Source organism: Larimichthys crocea, chromosome IX, assembly GCF_000972845.2.
Source record: "Larimichthys crocea isolate SSNF chromosome IX, L_crocea_2.0, whole genome shotgun sequence".
Taxonomy (NCBI): domain Eukaryota; kingdom Metazoa; phylum Chordata; class Actinopteri; family Sciaenidae; genus Larimichthys; species Larimichthys crocea.
In genome coordinates this window covers 7,476,077-7,495,996 of record NC_040019.1, presented here as the reverse complement: position 1 = coordinate 7,495,996, position 19,920 = coordinate 7,476,077, and the positions used below count along the sequence as shown (strand labels likewise).

The 19,920-nt window shown below is 44.9% G+C and overlaps 1 protein-coding gene across 5 annotated transcripts; it reads right to left on the bottom strand.

Moving 5' to 3' along the window:
• Positions 1–59: 59 nt before the first annotated feature.
• setd1ba (SET domain containing 1B, histone lysine methyltransferase a) lies at positions 60–19,896 on the bottom strand. Of its 5 annotated transcripts, none has more exons than XM_019278806.2 (19): positions 14,405–19,896; positions 13,996–14,147; positions 13,603–13,701; positions 13,072–13,342; positions 12,131–12,252; positions 10,525–11,628; positions 8,237–8,986; positions 7,580–7,753; positions 7,379–7,472; positions 7,076–7,287; positions 6,902–6,983; positions 6,441–6,815; positions 5,958–6,356; positions 5,064–5,582; positions 4,613–4,779; positions 4,402–4,527; positions 4,186–4,305; positions 2,527–2,664; positions 60–2,432 (listed from the first exon to the last, which is right to left on the bottom strand). In XM_019278806.2, exons 1-19 carry the CDS (start codon positions 14,463–14,465, stop codon positions 2,259–2,261), a joined length of 5,139 nt encoding a protein of 1,712 aa, XP_019134351.2. In that variant the 5' UTR covers positions 14,466–19,896; the 3' UTR covers positions 60–2,258. The 5 variants fall into 5 exon arrangements, with proteins under 5 accessions (XP_019134351.2, XP_019134350.2, XP_019134352.2 ...); XM_019278805.2 differs by having other exon boundaries at positions 5,064–6,089; positions 6,222–6,356; XM_019278807.2 differs by having other exon boundaries at positions 6,222–6,356.
• Between the last annotated feature and the right edge of the window lie 24 nt (positions 19,897–19,920).

The following is a 19,920-nucleotide window of genomic DNA, read 5'->3' as shown; positions in this document are numbered from 1 at the left end:
TTTAATTTAACTTCACCTCTCGTATCGCGCTGCGAAGAAAAAAACAACCACAATTTATGGATGTATGCAAAATTGCTTTATTTCCATTTTTTTTCCTTTTTCATACATTTGTCGTGTAATAAATAGACATGAGAAACAGGCTGATGCGTCCTCTTCTCATGCCGATTCTGCACCTTTTTTTTTTTATTATCTCCACACCGCAAACAACTTTTCATAGAATTTACAACAGAAAATAAAAAAACAAAGCTTGACACAAGCTGAATTTCCTGCTACCAGCTCATCGCTCGCCTCATATGTTACATAGATACTCTGAGCTGTGTTCGTGTAGCAAATCCCAGGGAACAAAAATATATATATATTTATATATTTATTTAGTTATTCACAGTTACAGTATTTACACGTTCTAGGATTACAAAGCAAAATGGGCAGAAAAATGAAGACGTTTCTACAAGAAACAATCTTTCAAAAAGGGAGGTGGAGACTTTTTCCTTATACGCAGTGGACCTTTTTTTTTTTCTTTTTCTTTTTTTTAAATAAACAACCTTTTAAACCCTCAGATTTCTTTTGCAGATCCCTGAAAATATTTTTAAATATTCAATCTTTCGTTTAAAAAAAAAAAGAGAGAGCGAGATGTTTTTTTAAAAAGTGTTACCCCTGTGAAGATTTAAAAAAAAAAAAAAAAAAAAAAAAAAAAAGAGCTTTAGATCTTCTGTACAAGTAATCATATACAATATAAACATCACTGGTGAAAAAAGAAAAAACGATCTGACTGAATGAAAAGCAATGACTGACTTGGTCTTGACAAAGGAAGGAGGGAGGGGGCAACTGATTGGCTAAGAGAGGGCGTGAGCAAACCTCGAGTGCATTCATAATTTTCATCTCCATAATAAGACCCTCGCGGGATGAGGAGGTCGTAGAAACACTTCTTGTCTCGTGGGAAACATTGAACACTGGTAATAGAGTAATAACTGCTACAGCTGAGGAGGAGACAGACGACACATCACCATGAAAACACCAACAGAGGTGAAAACAAAACAAAACATAGGCAGCATCTTTGTACATGCATGTGAACACAGACGTCCCGAACCGTCACCTGCCTGCTCGGGCTAAACAAAGACAGCTACACATTCATATGGCACAACATGTTTTTTTTTCTTTTTCCCCTAAAAACGCTGCCAGGTGGATGTAAATCAGGAACTCATTTTTCTTGCTCTGCATGATTGGTCTGTGGCCTGCAGGGGGCAGTGCGCTCACATTTACATACACTTAGATATGTTGATTAATTCTCTCCATCACACACTCACACACACAAACAAACAAACAAATATAGTGTCCTTTTGTTTTTTCCTTGAAGATCAAGCCAGAGGAGATCTACCTAAACAAAACTGGAAAACACTGGAAAAATCATTAATACAAATTTTGCACATCATCTGTAACTTTTTTTTTTTTGCATAAACTAAGAGGAAGCAGCATGATCCGTCGTTGGCTGGTGAGAGCAGGTGTGACGTCCAAATATTCCAGATTTTGTGGCAGGATTACTTTTTTTTTGTTGAATGTTTTTTTGATCAGTTTGATTTATTTCCAAGGAGGTAGGAGCGAGAAAGCAGGGTTTGCAGTCCATGGCGTGCAGCGAACTCCGCCGCCGCCGTCGCCGCCATCCGAAACAGGCGTCGTCTGCCGTCTTGCTCAGGTGTGCCGACCACGTGTTCCCCTCCCCACTACAGAGAGGCGTTTTCCTGGCGGGCTTGTGCATCTCAACAGCGTTAGTAAGCAGCTGAACATGTTGAGTCTGTGTTGGGTTTGTTTTTCTCTTTTTGTACCACGTTGTGGTGTACGTGAAGCTTATGAGACTAATGACACAAGGGGAGGGAGATTTAAAAAAAAAAAAAGTGTCAAACTGTGGAAGGAACCATGCTGAAATACTGTCCGACCGACCTCGAGAGGCGCGGAGGAAATGCTGCACCAGCAAGTCAAGTGTTTCATAAATTCTGGGTCACTAGCAGACATAAAAAACTATGCGTTTTTCATTTCAAGAGCACCATAAATCGTAAACAATCTAGAGTTAAATATGTGAAGAGCGCCGTACAGGTAGCTGAACCCTATCCGGACGACCTACGCGGGTTTCCTTTTTCGGTTCCTCCTCGTCCGGGGTCTCGACACGTGCATGTCTTGGGGGCCGGGGGGGGGGGGCAAGAAACTTGAATGAAGTTTGAGGACAGTACTTCTACACCCTGGAGAGGACTGACCTCAAATGGACGTTAATTCAACGTTCCCCTACAGTTCTCTGCCCCACACAAACAGGGGATCTTCTCGTCCTCGATGGGGAACTTGTAGTCGTACGTGATCTCCTCGTTGACGTTAATCGGCTGTCTGGAGTAGATCACGATCTTCTTTTGAGACTCCACTGTGATGACCTTCGCATAACAGTTGGGCTGAAAGAAAAAACAACAAACCAATTAGCACGTTTTCTTGTTTCGGTTTTTATGTATGTGTCATCAGAAAGCCTGAAGCCAGACGTCGCCTTACATTGCAGCTGTGGTTGATGAAACGGGCGAAGTTGCCACACTTGGTAGCGTCTATGATTGTGTCGTGGTCGACGCGGAACATGTAGCTGCTACCGATGCCCTCCTCCTCGTAGCGCTTCTCCCGCATGTCCGCAATCACCTGCCAATGAAATCACTTGTTACAGCAGTGCTGCTTCAACTATTTTCTGGCATGCCACTCTCCAGAAGCTGAGAAATGTTAACGTCCTCCCATCACCACAAGTTTTAAGCTCACTTACGCTGGCTACCAGAGTGGATTTTAAGATTTTACTGATTACTTTTTAAAGCCCAGAGAGTGCCCTGAGTTATTTAGTTGAACTTTTATTGCCCTATGTGCCCTCTCACTCCCTGAGATCCTCAGATGCTTCATTCCTGGTAGTCCCACAGTCCAGATATAAACACAAAGGTTGACCTGCCTTTATTTTAAAAGAACACTTAAAAAACGTCTTTAGCTGACTTTTTGATTATTCAATCAATCATAAAGGTTGGCTGGATAGTATTAAACTTGTTTGTTCTCTACATAAATCATATTCAGTTTTTACCCTGATCGTCCGTGTGTTCGAGGTTTTGACAGCTTTAAAATTAAACCAATAACTTTTCCTGTGACATAAAAAAACACTCAGTCTCTACTGTCAGACTTTCTCATGGGCAAAATGAGCCACCATTCTTGGTTGTAACCATTTCTTATGTGTTTTTATGACAGGCCAAGAGTCAGAGTTTGGCTGTATACCTGTACTCCTGAACGAAAAAGCAGTTGTACGGAGTTAGTTTCCCGTGTTACTCATCGGTTATGATGATCATAAGTAGTGTGAAGTAGTTTCCACCTCGGTAGTGGCTTGTGGAGGTCCAAATAAATAAATATGCAGTAAACTATTCACATTTTGAACCTTGACACCTCGTTCAAGCACCGGTTCTTAAACTTTATCACCACTGGTGCTAATTGATATTCCTGTAGTTGTACTTGGAGGACAGGTTACATATATTATTTATAGAATTAATTTCATGAATTTTGATTTGTTTTGTGCACAAAGTGGGAACTAATTTTTGTTTTAAGCTGCATTTAAAGTGACTTTTTTTTTTCTTTGAAGACTTTATTTTGTTTAAGACGATGCACAGCCAGTGAGGTACGTTTGTTTTGTCATAATTAATCTGTGTTAAACGAACGTATGCCCATTTTGTATATTGTCCTGTAACAGTTTGGTGGATTGAAGACTGTGAAGTCCAATTACAACCATTTAACATCGTTATAAATCAAATTAAACTAGGTGGTCGCTCAAATGTAATTTAAAATTAAAAGTTTTGTTTCCTGAAATATCTTGTGTAAATATCAGCCTGATACGTAGACATGTTTATTCACACAAGGGTGTGCACACGTCCGTGATTAGTTCAAATGTGACATGAGATAGTAAGTGAGGGTTAAAAAATAAAAATGCTTCAATCGTGGCTCCAAACAAGAACTATAAGGAAGAGATGTGCAGATCAGGAGATCACCAGATCAGTTCTTCAACCAGTCAACAATAAATAACCTTTACTGTTAGGAATAAACCTCCTCCTGCATGAACTGTCTGTAGCTGATCAGCTGATTTTTGAGGTGGTATGTGGTGTAAAAAAAGTTTGAGAAACACTGTCAGATGTCACTCACCTGTCTGATGTTCTGCCCCACGTACTCGATCACCATTTCATCAGCAGCAATGGGCTCCTGAGCAAACAGACCCCAGTCGTGGATGTGTGACTTGCAGAATCTGATCTTCTTCTTACGGAACTGAGGAGAGAAAAAAGGAGCAAAGCGTCAGTTCAATCAAGTTGACTTCTTGAAAAAAACGACGACTGTCTGCCAACTGTGGCAAAGTGTGTTTACCTTCAGCTGGTTGAACTTCAGCAGGTCACTGTCACATGCGAACGAGGACAGTAAACGTCGCTGCTCCGACCGCCGCTCCGAGCCAGCTCTGGTAGAGGCGTGGACCTGTGCAGGAATACTCATACCCTGCAGAGAGAAGATGAAGAGTTAGGTGTGATCAGCGAGAGTTCACAAAGAAGTCGAACATCACAACCTGTTCCCTGTAGCCCACCTGTGTGTCGACCGGAGGCTCCTCTGACTGCAGTTTTGTGCTCTGAAGATACTTGATCTTGTCCTTCTTGTCGATCTTGTAGTATCCTTCGCTTCGGGCGCAGCCGGTCATGTGATCCCTCATGCCGTCGTCCCTTCTCTTCTTCTTCACGCCAGGAATGTTGGTAGGTGCAGCAGAGTCAAGGAAGAAACTTAAACAGCCTCGAACCACAGCTGAGATACCAAAATACTTCTGGAGGCTCAACAGATTATCAATACAAGCCAAAAAGTTCCTCATTTCGACCACCAGAGGGAGCTGCTATTTGAGACACACACCAAAACAACTGAAAATAAATGTATTATTATATTGTTTTGTGTGCATACCTTTGTTTTGAAGAGTGACACATGCGTAAAGATTAATATTATTGATAACACTTGGTGTAAATCATTTAAAGTTACGTGGTAAAGGATATGAGGATGGTTGACCCAGAGCGTGTCGTTGAGCCAGTCGTTGCCGTTGTCCTGCTGGAGCATCTTGTCATAGGTGATCTGCAGAAGACGCATGTCCTCCTCGTCGATGCCTTCGTTCCAGATGTCGTACAGGATGGTCATCTCTTCAAAGTCGGTGCGCGGGGAGAAGTACGGCCGTGGAGGCGAGGTGACCGGGGACAGGCTGCCCAGCAGCAACTCCTCCCAGCCTCGCCTCGGCCTCCGTGTAGGCTTCACGGCCACGGGCGCCTCTTCTTCGTAGGGCAGGAAGCAGTCGTCTGTTGGCAAGACCGTCTGAGGCTCCAGCTCTCTTTCCCGGAAGTCCAGGCTTGGGTGGTTGGGGGACTTGGCAGACAGCCTTTGCATGGATAGATCAGCGAGGTGTGCGTTGTGAGGCAGCAGTGTGGACTCAGATGAGAACTCCAAAGACTCATCGCCTACAGAGACAGCTGGGGTCTTTTTGCCTTTGGGTCGTCCGGGTTTTCTCTTCGATGGGGCAGTATCTGATGGCACAGGGACATCTACAGTGAGACCAGCGGGCAGATCTTCAGGCACACTGGCTGAATGCTCTGTTCCAGCTGAAAGGGCTTGGTTTGGTAGGGCACTGATGGGGGGTTCCTTAAAAACAGGTCTATCGTCCAAGCTCTCAGAGGATATTTTCCTATTAAGAATTAGTGCTGTGGTGTCAGGGAAGACAGGGGTGAAGGTTAAGTCTCTTCCTGGAGTACGGGGGACTCCAGCACTAAGGACAGGGGACTGTGCGGGGTAGGAAAAGGGGCTGCCAGGGATGTGAGGGGAGCTAAGCAACAGGCTGCTGCCCGTCAGTGGGGCATCGCTACCCGGTGTGATGGGCACCGTGTCCGTGCTCTGGGACTTACCCAGACTTCCGGTACGCCCCATCAGATCCCTGCCCGGCGTGCGGGGGATATCCTCGTCTGTCGGGAGCCTGGATCGCTGAGGGAGGTCAGGCAGGGGACCAGGGGGTGGATGAAGGAGGGAACGACCTTCTACTGCCGGATGAGGAGGGAGAGGGAGGTGCATTAAAGATGCAGAGGCAGATTTGGGGACAGGTGTGTTTGCATCTAAGCGGGATGGGGCTAATCGACCGGGGGTGCAGGGTACTTCCTCAGGCTCTGATTTACCTTTGGCTTTTGTCTCCTGGTCGCTGTCGGGCAGGGCGCCTGTCGGGGTGGGTGGCCGAAGGTTTGCTACGGGATCCTGGGGTTCAGACTTCATGATGAGAATTTTGGCATCCACGCTGACGTCTGGCTCTTTGACTATGAGAAAAGAAACGTTTGTTTCGTTAAACCAACATCAATGCTTTAACATGACGCCTGTAGAAAAAGGGATCAGACACTCACCTGGGATGCCTTTGGGTGACGGCGGCTTTACGTCCTCCACCTCCTCCTTAGGACTAGGAGGTCTGCGTTTGGGCTTGCTGCTGATCTCCTCCCTGCTCCCGTGGTCCTCCTTATCCTCTGGGACTGTCCTTGCAGGAGGGCTTAGTGCTTTAGTCTCTGCCTCCCTCTCCTCTTCATCCGAAGACGAACTTGAAGAAGACGAAGAAGACGAGGAGGTCTTGGTCTCTTTGCCTTCGTCCTCCACATCTTGTCCTGCCACCACGTCTTCTTCATCCTCCTCCTCTTCCTCTTCCGAGCTTAGCTCGTACTCAGAGGACTCGGAACTTTCTCCTGAGGAGTCGGAGCTGGCCTTCGAAGAAGCTGAACTCTCGGCTTCTGCAAGAAACGAAGCGAGGGAATGATAAATTGCAGGAAACAGACGAAAAAACCTGCCAGCTGTTGCTGTCTGATATTTAAAGTACCGTCATCAGAGGAATCCGACGAGGCGCTCTCACTGGATGAGTCTCCCTCGTCTTCATCATCACCCTCCTCGTCGCCACTCTCCTAAAAAATGATCGCAGGTAAAAAAAATGTATTCAGAGTGCACCACGTGAAAGATACAAACACAGTTAAAAGGTGTTTTAAAAAGGGCTTACTTTGCCTGACAGCCCATCGGTCACCTCTATTTCATCAGGCTCTTCTTCTCTGTCCGACAACGACTCTTCCTCCTTCCCTGAGGTGTCCGCCTCCTCCTCCTCTCCTTCGCTGTCCAGTGCATGTGGCCGTGAGTGCCGTCGCTTCGCTGATGTACCGTCTGCGTCTATTTTGGAATCGTCCGAAGGGAGCTCAGCCGGGTCTCGATCCCGGTCTGACAGAAAAGAACCGAGAGGTGGAAGATAAATGAGCTGCTGGGCAAACCAATGAGCGTATAGTCTGCTGTGTTCATAGTAGAGGGTTACCTTCATCCTCCAGCTCGTCGTCCACCGGAGTTGAAGGTCGGGCACGTTTGTTGTCCCCTGCCGATGCAGCCTCAGGTGGGTCCTTCCTTTTTACCTGAACACAGCATGCAACCATTTAAACACCAACCGGCGGAGCAACTGGTAGAGAATATAAGAAACTGTTTGTCCGTGTTTACTAAAAGACACGTTTAAAAGGTTTACCTTGAAGGACGGGAGGCGGATGGCTCCCCGCAAACCGATTCCCAGGCCCATCCCCTCGTAGCCCAGCCCCTCTCCCTTGTTCCAGTTCTCCAGCAGACTTGAACCCATCGTCTCTTTGGGTTTGGGTCTTTCTTCTTCCTTCCCCTCTGTACCCTTCACTGGAGTCAAAGTCGCCTGGGAAACAAAACAATATGGTGTTTAATACCAGGTGGTTATTTTATTAAACTAATGTATCTACACTGAACAACAGAGAAGGGTCACCCATCAGAGCTTTTTGTGACTGATCATATCCATGTGGTTGATTAATCGTTAAGAGGAGTCAAAGGAAATGTCTGAACTTTGTTTTGTCCAATTAACTGTTCAAAACTCAAAAGATGTTAAATCAACATGATATAAAACATCTGGAACCAGAATCAAATCAATTAATCAACAATGATAATCAAAATTGTTGTTTAATTTACTTGATTAATTGAATCGTCTTTTCACCACTATTCATCACAGCAACACAACCACAATTCCTTCCGTCAAACAGCTGTCAAAATCAGTTTAATAATGCAGGTTTCTTGTGAGATGAACTGAAACTACGTGCAGAGGTTGTTTCGTGCTTCTGTAACTAACGCTGTTTTTGTGTCTCGGAAGCTGAGATGAATAACTTACCTTTGCTGAGCGCTCCTTCTTATCCCACCACTCATCAAAGGCTCTAAAAGCCACCACCTCCACCATTTTGCGGTTGAGGTCCCTCTTCATGATGGCCTTCAGCTCTTTGACGATAACCAGCAGCACACCGTCAACGGTGGCCTTGTGGGGATCCTCCTTTTTAGTCTCGTATCCAGGAGGAGGAACAGTAGGGTTGAACTTTGGTATACTGGGCTGCCACTGTTGTCCTGGTGCTCCTGCGCCGCCAGCAGGCGTTGCACCCATGGACAGAGGCGCGTAGGGTCCCCCGAAAGGCCCGGTCGCACCACTGTCCATAAAATGTGGATAAGGATAGGGCCCTCTGGTCTGAGCTATGCGACTTAGCATCTGCTGCTGCATCTGGAAGGACATGGGGACGGTGCTCCACTGCTCCCACTGTAAGCAGTTCATCAGCTCCATTTGCATCAGCGGCATCATGCTGTGAGTGAAGGGACTCATGTGTGGCAGCAGATGCGGAGGCACTCCGGGATGAGCGGCCAGGTGAGCGTGATGACCCGGGACGGCAGAGTGAGGGGGCAGGTGGTGGTGTGGGATCGCGAAGCCGGCCTGGTGTGGGAGAGGGGGGAAGCCGGGGGGAGGGATGGAAATGGTCTGCATCGGGGACACGGCGGAATTCATGACAATGCCTTTGCCACAGTCCCCACCGGTGATCGGAGTCCCCGGCATCTCGTCGTCAGAGATTTCCATGTCCTCTCCTGACGACTGATGACTCTGCAAGGACAGGGACAGCGTTGTCAGGACCATGCGAGGTCAACATTAATTTCACAGGATGCACAGGTACAATTCTCTGCCTCTCTCATCTCCATGACAACTGAGCAAACACCATGTACTTCTGAATACTTTGAGATGAGGTCAAAAAGCTCAGGAAAAAGAGACAGTAAGTGTATTTGTGCACCTTTTGCTTTTTAATAATAATAATTGTAATAATAGTTCTAATACAATTTATTCTGGGATATCTTACTTTGAAAAATACAAAAGAAGCTCTCAAATGTTAAATGTTTAAAACAAACAGCCCTACAAGAACTTTAAAAATCACTAAATATCTGATCAAAGAATAATTAAAAACACTTTAGGTTGGACACAGTTTGGTCAATTCCAAAATGTACTGGAGGTTTGATACCCACTGAGTTATACAAAATAAGAGCAGCAGATGATTTATGGGCCGGTCTGAGTTCAAAGTTTAGTATTCGTACTAGCACGGCCAAACACAACTGACCCATGTCGCTGGTCAGCGTGTTTCCAAACAGCGCTGTTTGCTCAAGGCATCAAACCGTTTATGCCTAAAAACCATAGCAGATAATATGAATGCAAGACTTTGTGCAAGACTTCCCTGCTGTTTACTATAAAAGAATCTCTGTCCCGGCTGTTGCAGAAAGGAAACTAAATAGAATGAACTCAGCATGGGAGTGGCATCGTTACCCAAATGACCTGTTTGCAGTGCTCGCTTTGTGATAACTTGAAATGTGAGACATGAGACGCTGTGGCCAATCCTGACCGTCATGCTTAGCAAAACCAGGAAGTGAGGTGCTGAATGGGGCCAACAGCCAAACTGTGTTTTCCTCTGTGTGTGTGTGTGTGTGTGTGTGTGTGTGTGTGTGAGTGTGTGGTGAGTGTTAGAAAGAGGAAACAAGAGTGTTCAATTCCCCAACAGCAGAGCGGCTCTTATTTCTCCTTTCAAAGCGCAGCGCATAGTGCAGAAATACAACAACACAGGCCAGATGGTGTTACTGTGACTTCAAACAAGGAGATCAACTTCATATGAATGTGAAGGTATTTGTGGGGCTGCGAGTTATTCGTCTAAAACGTTCATTCACCACTCAAAAGTTTCACCTGCAGCTGACAAGAGAAGTTTATATCCTCCATTTGTTTATCCAGAGACCGCTGTGCTAAGAAATGCACCTTTTTTTAAACGAGGCAGTCCTCCGACAAAGTCATTTTAATGTCGTTTCATTTCTTTGCACATATTAAACAGCAGACACCCTTTCTTGCTGTACCTTCAACCTGTTGCGAGGCAAAAGGGAAAGTCTACTACAACCAGCCTGCACTGAAACTAGACTTCACTTCCTGCGTCCCTCGTGTAACCGTTGCTCACAGCTGTGAGTAAACATCGGCAGCGTGCTACTATCAGCCCATCAAAGGCTGCTGATAACTGCTCATTTTGGCTTACATGTGGCACGTTGCGGCGCCAGTTTAACATATAGAAATATGTATATTTCTTATTTTAAAACATGCAAACATCTTTGTCTTACCGTGTCCATTTTATCAGTGGGAGTGTGGCCTCGAAAATGTCCGTCTTTGAGGTCACTGTTGCTCATCTTCTCCTGAACAGGAGAGCTGATCCTCTTGAGCAAGGAGGCAGTTCCGGGAATTGGCTCTTCATCTTCCGAGTCTGGCAGTGGGGTCGGACTGATGTCCTCCAAGCCTGTGCTAGAAGGACGGGAATTTTGCTGGCCACCTTGGGAGCCGCTTGTGTAAGGGGGGATTGGGGATAGCTGAGAGGACGAAGAGGAAATCGGACTTCCCTCCATTCGCACTTCAGTGTCTGAGTCTCGCTCCTCCAGGAACGGCAGCAGTTTTGTCCTTTTCTCCTTGAGGAGCATCTCGATGCGGGAATCCAGGCTATTTCGCTCTGGATCCAGTGCGGGGGAGCCGGGTGAAGGGCAGTGCTCTGGCGTTTGTGGAGGAGGGGTTGTTGGATGAGCCACGGGCTCCGGTGGTGGCTCTGGGATCGGAGGAGTTTCTGGCCTGTCCTTAACGGGTAAAAAGTCAGTGGCAGCTGCCAGAGGCGGCTGCGGCGGTCGGAGGTACTCACCCTCCCTTTGGGTCGAGTGATGGAAAGCTGGCTCTGACGGGGGGAACGCAGGGGGCAGGGGAGCCTGGTAGGGCGAGAAGGCCGACTTGAAGTTGGGCGTAGCAGGGGGAGGCGCTGTGTACGTGAAAGACGGGGTGGATGGCGGAGGTTCGGGTGGGGTGAGTTGGTGCTGTTTGAAGGGAGCTTGTTCGGACGTCGTGCTTCGGTACATGTTGCTGCGGTACTGAGGCCTCTCCGGTCTGCGGTTGTACGCATCCTGGAACTTACTCTCGTGCCTCCGAGATTTGTAACTTCCGGAGCTCTCGGGCCGGCTCGACTGGTACGCGGGCGTTGACTGCCGACTAGAGAAATTGGAGTCTTGAGAGAATGGCGTACCCGTCTGCCGCGGGGTATGAGGGGTTCCCTGGGATTGTGGTGTGTCCTGCCTTAGGCTGGAGTAACCCGTCTCAAGGGACAGAGGAGTGGTGGAGCTGCTGGGCGGCAGTGTACCTCCAACAGCTGACACGCTGCTCTCCGACAACCTGCGGATGGGCTCGCAGGCCTGAAAAGGACACAAACAGAAACCAGGATGACTCAAGGTGTCACAATGATACAATCACATCCCAAACAAACTTAAGACCCCCGACATTTTGTTGAGAAGGTCTTTAGGTTGTAAGGTTGTGCTACAAGATGACTCACTTTACTGTTTACACTTGCGAAGAGCAACAGTGTCTCAGAGTATCTGGACACAATGTCTGGGCCATCTCATGCCACAAGGCCAAAGTGCACGTTTCAATGAGCTTTGTGATTTTCAGTCCACAGGCAAGGGTCTGGATAACATTTCCTCTGCTCTACTCGACCACCTGCTGCACTGATAAAATGGATTACAGATAAGGATGTCGGCTTAGATCGGGCAAGTCGGTTTATAGCGACAAAGTAACGCTACAGTTCACCAACTGTTGTAGAGGTTGTACTAAAATCATATTATCTAACTGCTACTGTCACAGCTAAGGGACTGATTTTACACAACCCCACACCCATGAACATGAATAAACAAGCCTTACCAGTAAGGCTTCTGCCAGGCTGCGAGGGGAAACTTCCCTGGCCTCCTCTCCACCGACAGGCAGAGTCTTCGGGGTGTAGCTGCCATTCATCAGGAGCTGGAAGTACCTGAGGCGATTCTCACCTGCAGAATGGTAAACATATGTGGGTCTGATGCCAAGCCTATAAAGCAGGCTCAATGCCAGAGGGATTTATTAAAACTAATGTGGCACGACTTCAAATAACAGCGGCTAGATATACTCGAATCTAAGCATTTGTAGAGACCGAAACACAGTATACTAGCTTTACAAAACACATATGTATATGCATTGTTAACGGTGAAACTCAATTATGTTGTGCAATAATAAATACTGATGTACATATAGTCATCAGACACATTACAAGATGGATAGATGTAATAATAACACGGGGCAAAGTATTTAAAGACTAAACATGTGCGGCACAAAATGCAAAACTCACTCAAAATACATGGAAATAATTCAAGAACACAGCGCATGTATTGTAATTAAACAAGAATTAAACAATCAAATAATAAAAAAAGACTGTCTTGATATGAATTAAAGTTGCATTGTAACAGTGTTACTGATGGATAAACTACCTTAATTTTTTAATTTTCTGTTCAAATGTGACTCAACGTGGATGATCTGAAGGGGTAGTCGACTCTGACAGATTGGTTTGTGTTTGTTTACAAGGCTGAAATTATGCACAGTGGGAGTACACAGCACCCTCAGCTCTGGGCTTATGGGAGCAAGGCCAACATTCAATGAAATTCAATTACCCCAGGTTACCAGGCAACGCAAACGTAAATTTACACACGTGACAGCCAAGGCATGCGTTTCACATTTTTTAAGTATTGTTTTCTTTGCTAACAGAGCTCACCGGATCGTAGCATTAATGTAGGTTACACGTTTGTTGTCGTTGAACGGCTGCATCTCTTGTTTACCTTTCGGGTCCAGCTCCACGTGGATGATGTTTCCCATAACAGACGTCTCGTGGAGCGACTGCACGGCCACTTTGGCGGCTTTCACGCTCTCAAAAACAACTTTGGCAATCCCCAAGTGCTTTTTGTTCTTCGGATTGTACAAGATCTCCACCTCCTCGATTTCTCCGAATTTTTTGCACATGTCGGTAAGAAATCCTTCCCTGATGTTGTCGTTCAGCTTGGCGAATGTCACCTCCTTTGGAGGCACGGGGCCGATGTAACACTCATCGATCTGGAGGGAAAGAAGAAGGAGACGGAGTTAAATGTTAAAAGAGCGGTTAATGTTGCACCATGTGGGGTCGGATAAGAACAGCAGTGTCCGGATAGTAGTAATTATGAACATGCAAATCCAATCGGCTCTTTGCATGCATCCGATTCAGATTAATTCGGCGTCCAACTATCATACTTTCACTCCACATCCCAAAGATGAGTGAGGGGGGTGTGTCTGCAACTTTTGACAGCCCCTCTTCTCTCAAATGAAAGAGGGTATACCTTAAATTTGGGCACCGGTAGGTCCGTCTCTTTGTATTTAGTCCACAGACGACCGATCCTCGGGTCTCGGACGATGTCCACCGGCGGTATCCCAGGGTTCTGTAGGAGAGGAGAGGAGGAGAGGAGGGGAGGAGGAGGGGGTGCACAACACTGTTATCCATCCCATTCACAACTTCACATGTGAGCAGAACTTGTTGCAAAGTAGTTTTTGCGCAAACGGGACGATTCACATCCAACACCTCCGGAGGGAAAAACAAAACACCGTCCGAGATGCTGGAGCATGCCCGTGGCACGGCCACGGCAACACGGCCACATTGTAACCCATCATGGAGGTCGGCTACTCGGTTACTATTGTAGCCCCGTTTCGCCGCCCGTCAAAGGCGGTCCACTTACGGGCATGTTGAAAGTCTGTCCATCGTAGCGATACAGTTTGTGTGATCCCTTCTTCAGCGCCGGGTCGATAATCAACTTGTAACTTCTCCAGTGGTGACTCCGCTTCTCCGCCGAGCCGCAGACGGGATGACTGTCCATGCCGTTCGCCAAACCTGAAACGACAAGGAGAGGAGAGCTATCGTTGAGGCAGGCAGCGCTAACTAAAACACGGTCCCGTTACCAGCACCCCCCCTCTCTCTCCTCAACACTTTCTTCCAAGAGAGCCAAAACGTTACAGATGCATGACTTTAGGTGGCAGAGGGGGTGAACCCAAGTGAGGGAGCGAAAAAACGGGATCTAGCGTATATCCCAGTTACGGAAAACAGGCATTAGGAGGGCTGGAGAAAGAGGAAAAAAAGAACAAGCTTACTTGAACTCTGCTTTCTGCCATGGTCCTCGTTCAATCTGTTTCTCTCGCCCGGCTTGGACATGGTTCGTCCCGTCGTGTGATTTTTTCTTTTAATTGATGAAAAATCGCCTTTTCCTTTCGCCCGCTTACATTACATGATTTAGCTTGAAGAATACTGCCTCCTTTTCAGCGAGAGCCAACACATATTGTGTGCCTCTGGTCTGTAGCTCCTGTCTCTCCCACAATACACCGCTCGGCTTTGCCCACCTCCGATGCACTTTCGCTACGAGCTCACGTCTGTTTCCACCGCTCGTTTAATCAAACCGTCGCGTTATATACAGAAAACAAATATAGTAACCCGCGTACACACGTAGGAGGTTATTACGTGCCGGCTTTTTGGCGTTTATGTCGCTAAATCGCCATATTATTTCGTGTGGAATCTGCCGCTTGCATTTACCCAAATGGCCAAACACAAGCTAGACACAGGGGGGCAATATCTTCAATAACTGCCGCTGAAGGAAAAAAAAAAAGGCAAATAAAAAAATTAGACTCGCTCGCAGGTTTTTTTTTTTTTTTTTTGTACAGAACTGCGGTCAAATATGTTTTTTTTATTTTATCTGTATTTGAAAAAGGAAACAAACAACAAAATGGAGACTCCGCTCTGCTGTTGACTGCTAATGTGAAGAGCGGGAGAGTGTTTTAATGTGAAAACAAACGGTCGAATTTTAGCATTCGAGCTAACGTTTGTAACCGTTGGAATGCGGCGGTTTGTTCCGGTGTCGTTCTCTTCTTGTCGGTTAATCCAGACAAACTAGTGCCGCGTGCGTGGATACTCGCTCCTTCACAACAACTGAAACAACCGGAGCTTTTTTTTTTTTTTTTTTTTTTTTTTTTAAATACTTTTACACACTTTTTTTTGTTTTTGTTTTCGGTAAAGTGTATCTCGTCGAACAAACTGGATTTTTGTTTGACATTGCCCTGGTGTGTGTGTGTGTGTTGTTTTTTTTTTTTTTTTGCAGTGATCGGGCAATTGGCTGGTTAACAGCAGCAGCTCGGCGAGCCAATCAGAGCGCAGCAGCAGCAGGAGCTGTCTGCTATTAGAAGCACGGCTCAGGAGTCCTTCAACAGAGAGCAGAGAGAGGGGGCCGAGAGCTCTCGGCAGCCATTTTCCTTAAAAACAGGACTCAATGGCCTATATGGGTTTCCTTTGTTCCAAAAGGGATCTTACACTTGATTTCCTCATCTCTCACGGACTATGATAAAACTATGATTCCTCCTTTTAAAGGATTGAGAAGAAGGAAGAGAATGTGCTGGATGTAATACTCTGTTGGCATTTTGAGCCTTTTTTCCTCTGCCTGGAATCCATCTTTGTCTTAACTAGGTCATGGCACACCCATATAATAGTATTTATATTTCTTAAGTGAAAAGAAAACCAAAATGTTGTGAATAAACAGCTGTATGGAGATGTTGAATTAGAGAGGGAGAGAAAAACAACCCAGTTAAAGTGTCAGTGTGATGGCTGATTGTTGGCATTGCACTTTATGGCCTTGTAGGATATGAGTAGCAATGAGTAAGTTAAACTCTTTTATAATAATTTAACAGTTTTGGTAATTCAGTAAATGTAAAAAAAATGTGAGGCATGCAGTTACTGTTATTAAAAGTGTTTTTCTGTCAGTTTTATCTATTGATCATTATTTTTTATCACATAGACATTTTCTGTACTAGCCAACTTTAATTCTATATGTTCACTGGCATGCTGACATATAAATAGGCTATACAGCCTACAGTACAGGTTATATACCACTGCTCCTCAAGTGACAAAAAAAAGCAGGCCATGGGAAACTAATGGCCTTTTTTTTCCCTTTCTTTTTTTTTGCAAAATAGTTAATGTGCTGCCTGTAATTTTGACTGTTGATTGATAACCCATTTGCTCTGATTAATGACTTTAAACACTCTCCTCCTCACAACAGCAACGCTAAACACCCTGATGGCTTGTGTTGTACCCTACCTACAACTGTGGAGACAACTTTCAAGCACGCATTAGGTTTGTGCTGTCCATTTAAAAAGAACCAAACGCCGTCCAAAGTGTAAACTGTCGGCTTGACCTTGCTTCAAGGGCATATTTAAATTTCTACAGAAGCCCAGTCAGGTAGTCTTTATCTTTCTTTCTTTCTTTTTTTTTTTTTTTTACAGTTTCAAAACGGTTAAAAAACTAGACTTTCATACTTAAGAGGAAACAGATGGAGGGAAAACTCTTGATGGTGAAAATATTTACCTCAGCACTTTGGTGAAATGCAGTTAACAGGCCTAAACGCAGGGGCAGGAGGAATATTTTCAGCTCCATCTTCGGATCCTCTAATAATGGCATTAATAAGGGGTGGGAAATCGTCTCCTGAAAAGGAAGGAATCCATTAGCACGACAGATAAGAGCTCTTTTGAAAACTTTTTTTGATCAGTGGTAAGGCATTGCCTCTCAGCCAGCGCATATGCATCTTCAAGCATCATCTGTGTGGGCAATATGCAAACCATCTCCTCTCTCTCTCTCTGCTTGAAGACAGGATTGCAGTCAAGTATAACCTCTTCCATTTCGACATTTTCTAACTGAGCTACATCACATAAAAAAAAAACAAGGAAATGTTGTTTTTGAAAAAGGTAATGGATTTTTTTGAGCTATTTCACTTTATCTTCTATATTTATATTTCTACGTGTAAGTATTTGCAGAATAGAGGACAGACAATATGAACAATAACCGTGGTTTAAAACGTTATCAGACTTTTGTAAACTGTAACTGGCTATTTTATTTTTATTTTATTTGATTGATATTGCAAACTTACAGTTGGCATTCAAAACATGTAATCCAAAGTCTTAAACGAAAGCAAAGTAATCTTATGGGGAGAAATCTTGTAGCTTATTTCAGTCCCAAAAACAAAAAAAAGACCCTTTTGGTGATATGTAGGCTACACTTGTCACTTGTTCAATGGTTTCTCTGCTGTTCTCCTGTCTCAAAATGGCTTCTTTACAGACAAAGGAGAGCACTGTGCTGTGAAATCTTGCTGCGCCATAACTGGGTGAGGCTCGCTCGCTCGCTCGAGGGAGGTTTTTTTTTTTTTTTCTTTCCGTGGACGTTTCTCGATGATTCAACAGGAAGTATTTATACACCGACGGACACACGGGGGGAGGTGATTTTACTCGGAATATGTGTACCAATAATTATGAAAGGAAAATAAGCCCCGTAAAAGACGGAAACGTTACTAAGTTTGCGTGTACAAGTCAGTTGCTGGGGCTGACTCGCCCTTGGCAACGGCGGTAATCCGAGAGCCTTTGGACGGTTGCCATGACAGCTCCAACGTGTCGCTGTGCTGCTTGTACCCCCCACACTGCCATATAAGGTCATCAGGAATCCTCCGCATTAAGCCCTGTTGTTCTGTATCTGGGTGAAAATAACACCGCGGGGTGCAATGCGGCTTCCGCGGCTGTTCTCTTTCTCCTAACAAAAGACTGTCGGGATCACAATTAGTATCTATTTTTTTGAATTCTTTAGATCAGATAAAATAAATGAAACGCGATTATATGTTTTGTTCGGTGGAGGGAGTTAAAAGTAGACAGAGGAGGGTCTATATTTGCGTGCGTTTAAGGCCAGTGTGGCGTGTCAGAGGCCTGCTTTTCTTGTTATCCACTCCTAGATCCGGTTTTTCCAAGTGCGCACGATCCTCCATTTGCAGATCATGTGCCTGTAAACACATTCCTCTCTCTTGCAACCCTGCTGCAACCGACCAACCAACCCACCCCCACCCACCACCTCCTCCTCCTCCTCCTCTCTGTGCAACTGTGAAGAAGGTTCTATGTGTGCAACAGAGGTGAAACATTTCTTGCGTTCAATCTATCTAATGTAATCCGTCAGTGAGGTTATTTATAGGCATTTGGCAATAATAAAAAAAAAAAGAAAAAGAGAAAAGCTCCCCGGTGGGTTGCAACCATTCAAGCTTTGCTCGCCGCTGACAGACTGGAATATTCCACACAGAGGATTGGCCTCTCTCTTCTGCTGGACAGCTGTCTCTCTCTCTCTCTATCTGCTCGGCGAAAAAACTATTTTTGACAATTGTTCTTTTGTTCATTATGAACTGATGTGCTGTACACGTATGGATATTTTGTAGCTACACCTACAGGACAATTTAATATCCTTTTATAGGGTATATTAGGCTGCCAGTTTCACCCTGTAAGTCAAACAAGCACTCTTTATTTAATTTTTTTTATTACCTTGCAGGCATTTTTCATCATACTGTATTATAATAGCATATGGGGCACATGAGAACGGTGTATGGCTATTTCTGAGGCAGCCAGGCAAACTGCTAGATGTCCTTCCTCTCTGTCTGTCTTCCTTCTTTTGTTCAGCCTTTTATTCTGACGGATTGTTCCCTGAATCATTGTGAATCAGATCAGGTATCTTGTCGCTTTGATACACTTGCTATTCAAGGACTGGTGGTACTGTAGCCTACTTATTTTATTTAAAACTTGACTTCTTCTTTCCAGCTCTTAAATATTTGCATGTCTCATGTATTATTGCAGTATGGTTTGTGATTAAGTCTCTTTTACTTGGTAATCACCTGTCTGTGCTTCTGAGATGTTTGAATAAATAGATCATACACTCATTTTTTATGTTTTGTCATTGTGGAAACTGAAGCAGGATGTATGCATTGCAATTTTTTTGTGACTTTAAATGATTTTCAGGCCCATGTTTAAAGTAGTGTTTGCATGTTAGACACATATCACACTAAAATACACAACATGAGTCATTATGCAGGGTGGGCATGGCTTCAAGGAGCAATTTGCAGTTGTTATGAGCTGTAATTTAGTTAATGTTGTAAATGTGTGTGTATTCAGGCAAAATGTTTTCTTAAAATAGGCAAAGGACAGTGTCAGCTCATCCTCTTAAAGGGACAGCTTGGACACATTTTTTAACCAATCCTATCCACCACTAAACACTGAAAATTAACCTTTAGATTTGACTTTTCTTTCTTTGACAGCCTCATGAGAGGAGAAAATGTTCCAGATCAGACACTGAATTAATCTGAGTAATCTCAAATGTGATCACATTCCTGTAATTACTATCATCGACACGCCTGAAACATGTTCAAATGTCATTTTATTGCATACATACTGTCACGTCCATGTAGCATCTAGGTCATTTTCTATCTTGTAGTAACTCAAAGGCAACTGGGCTGAATTTGTAAGACTACAGTGCACTTGATCATTACCATATTTTCACTATAGACTGTGTTCCTCACGCCTTAAACCAGCTCCACAGCCTCCCAACAGCACATACATGTTCTCACCTTAAACTAAAGGTAACATACTGTACTTCCGAGTGTTATCTGCCCAGAAACCAGTCACTTTATTTTGCTCATTTCAATAGTTTTTGCACCCTGTTTTTTTGCAGTAGTACATTGCACCCTGGGAGGAGAGAGAATAGTTCGTCCTGACGCCCAATCTGTGATGTCACTGCCGTGTTCAGCCAAACAGACAGGACAAAGAGGGAT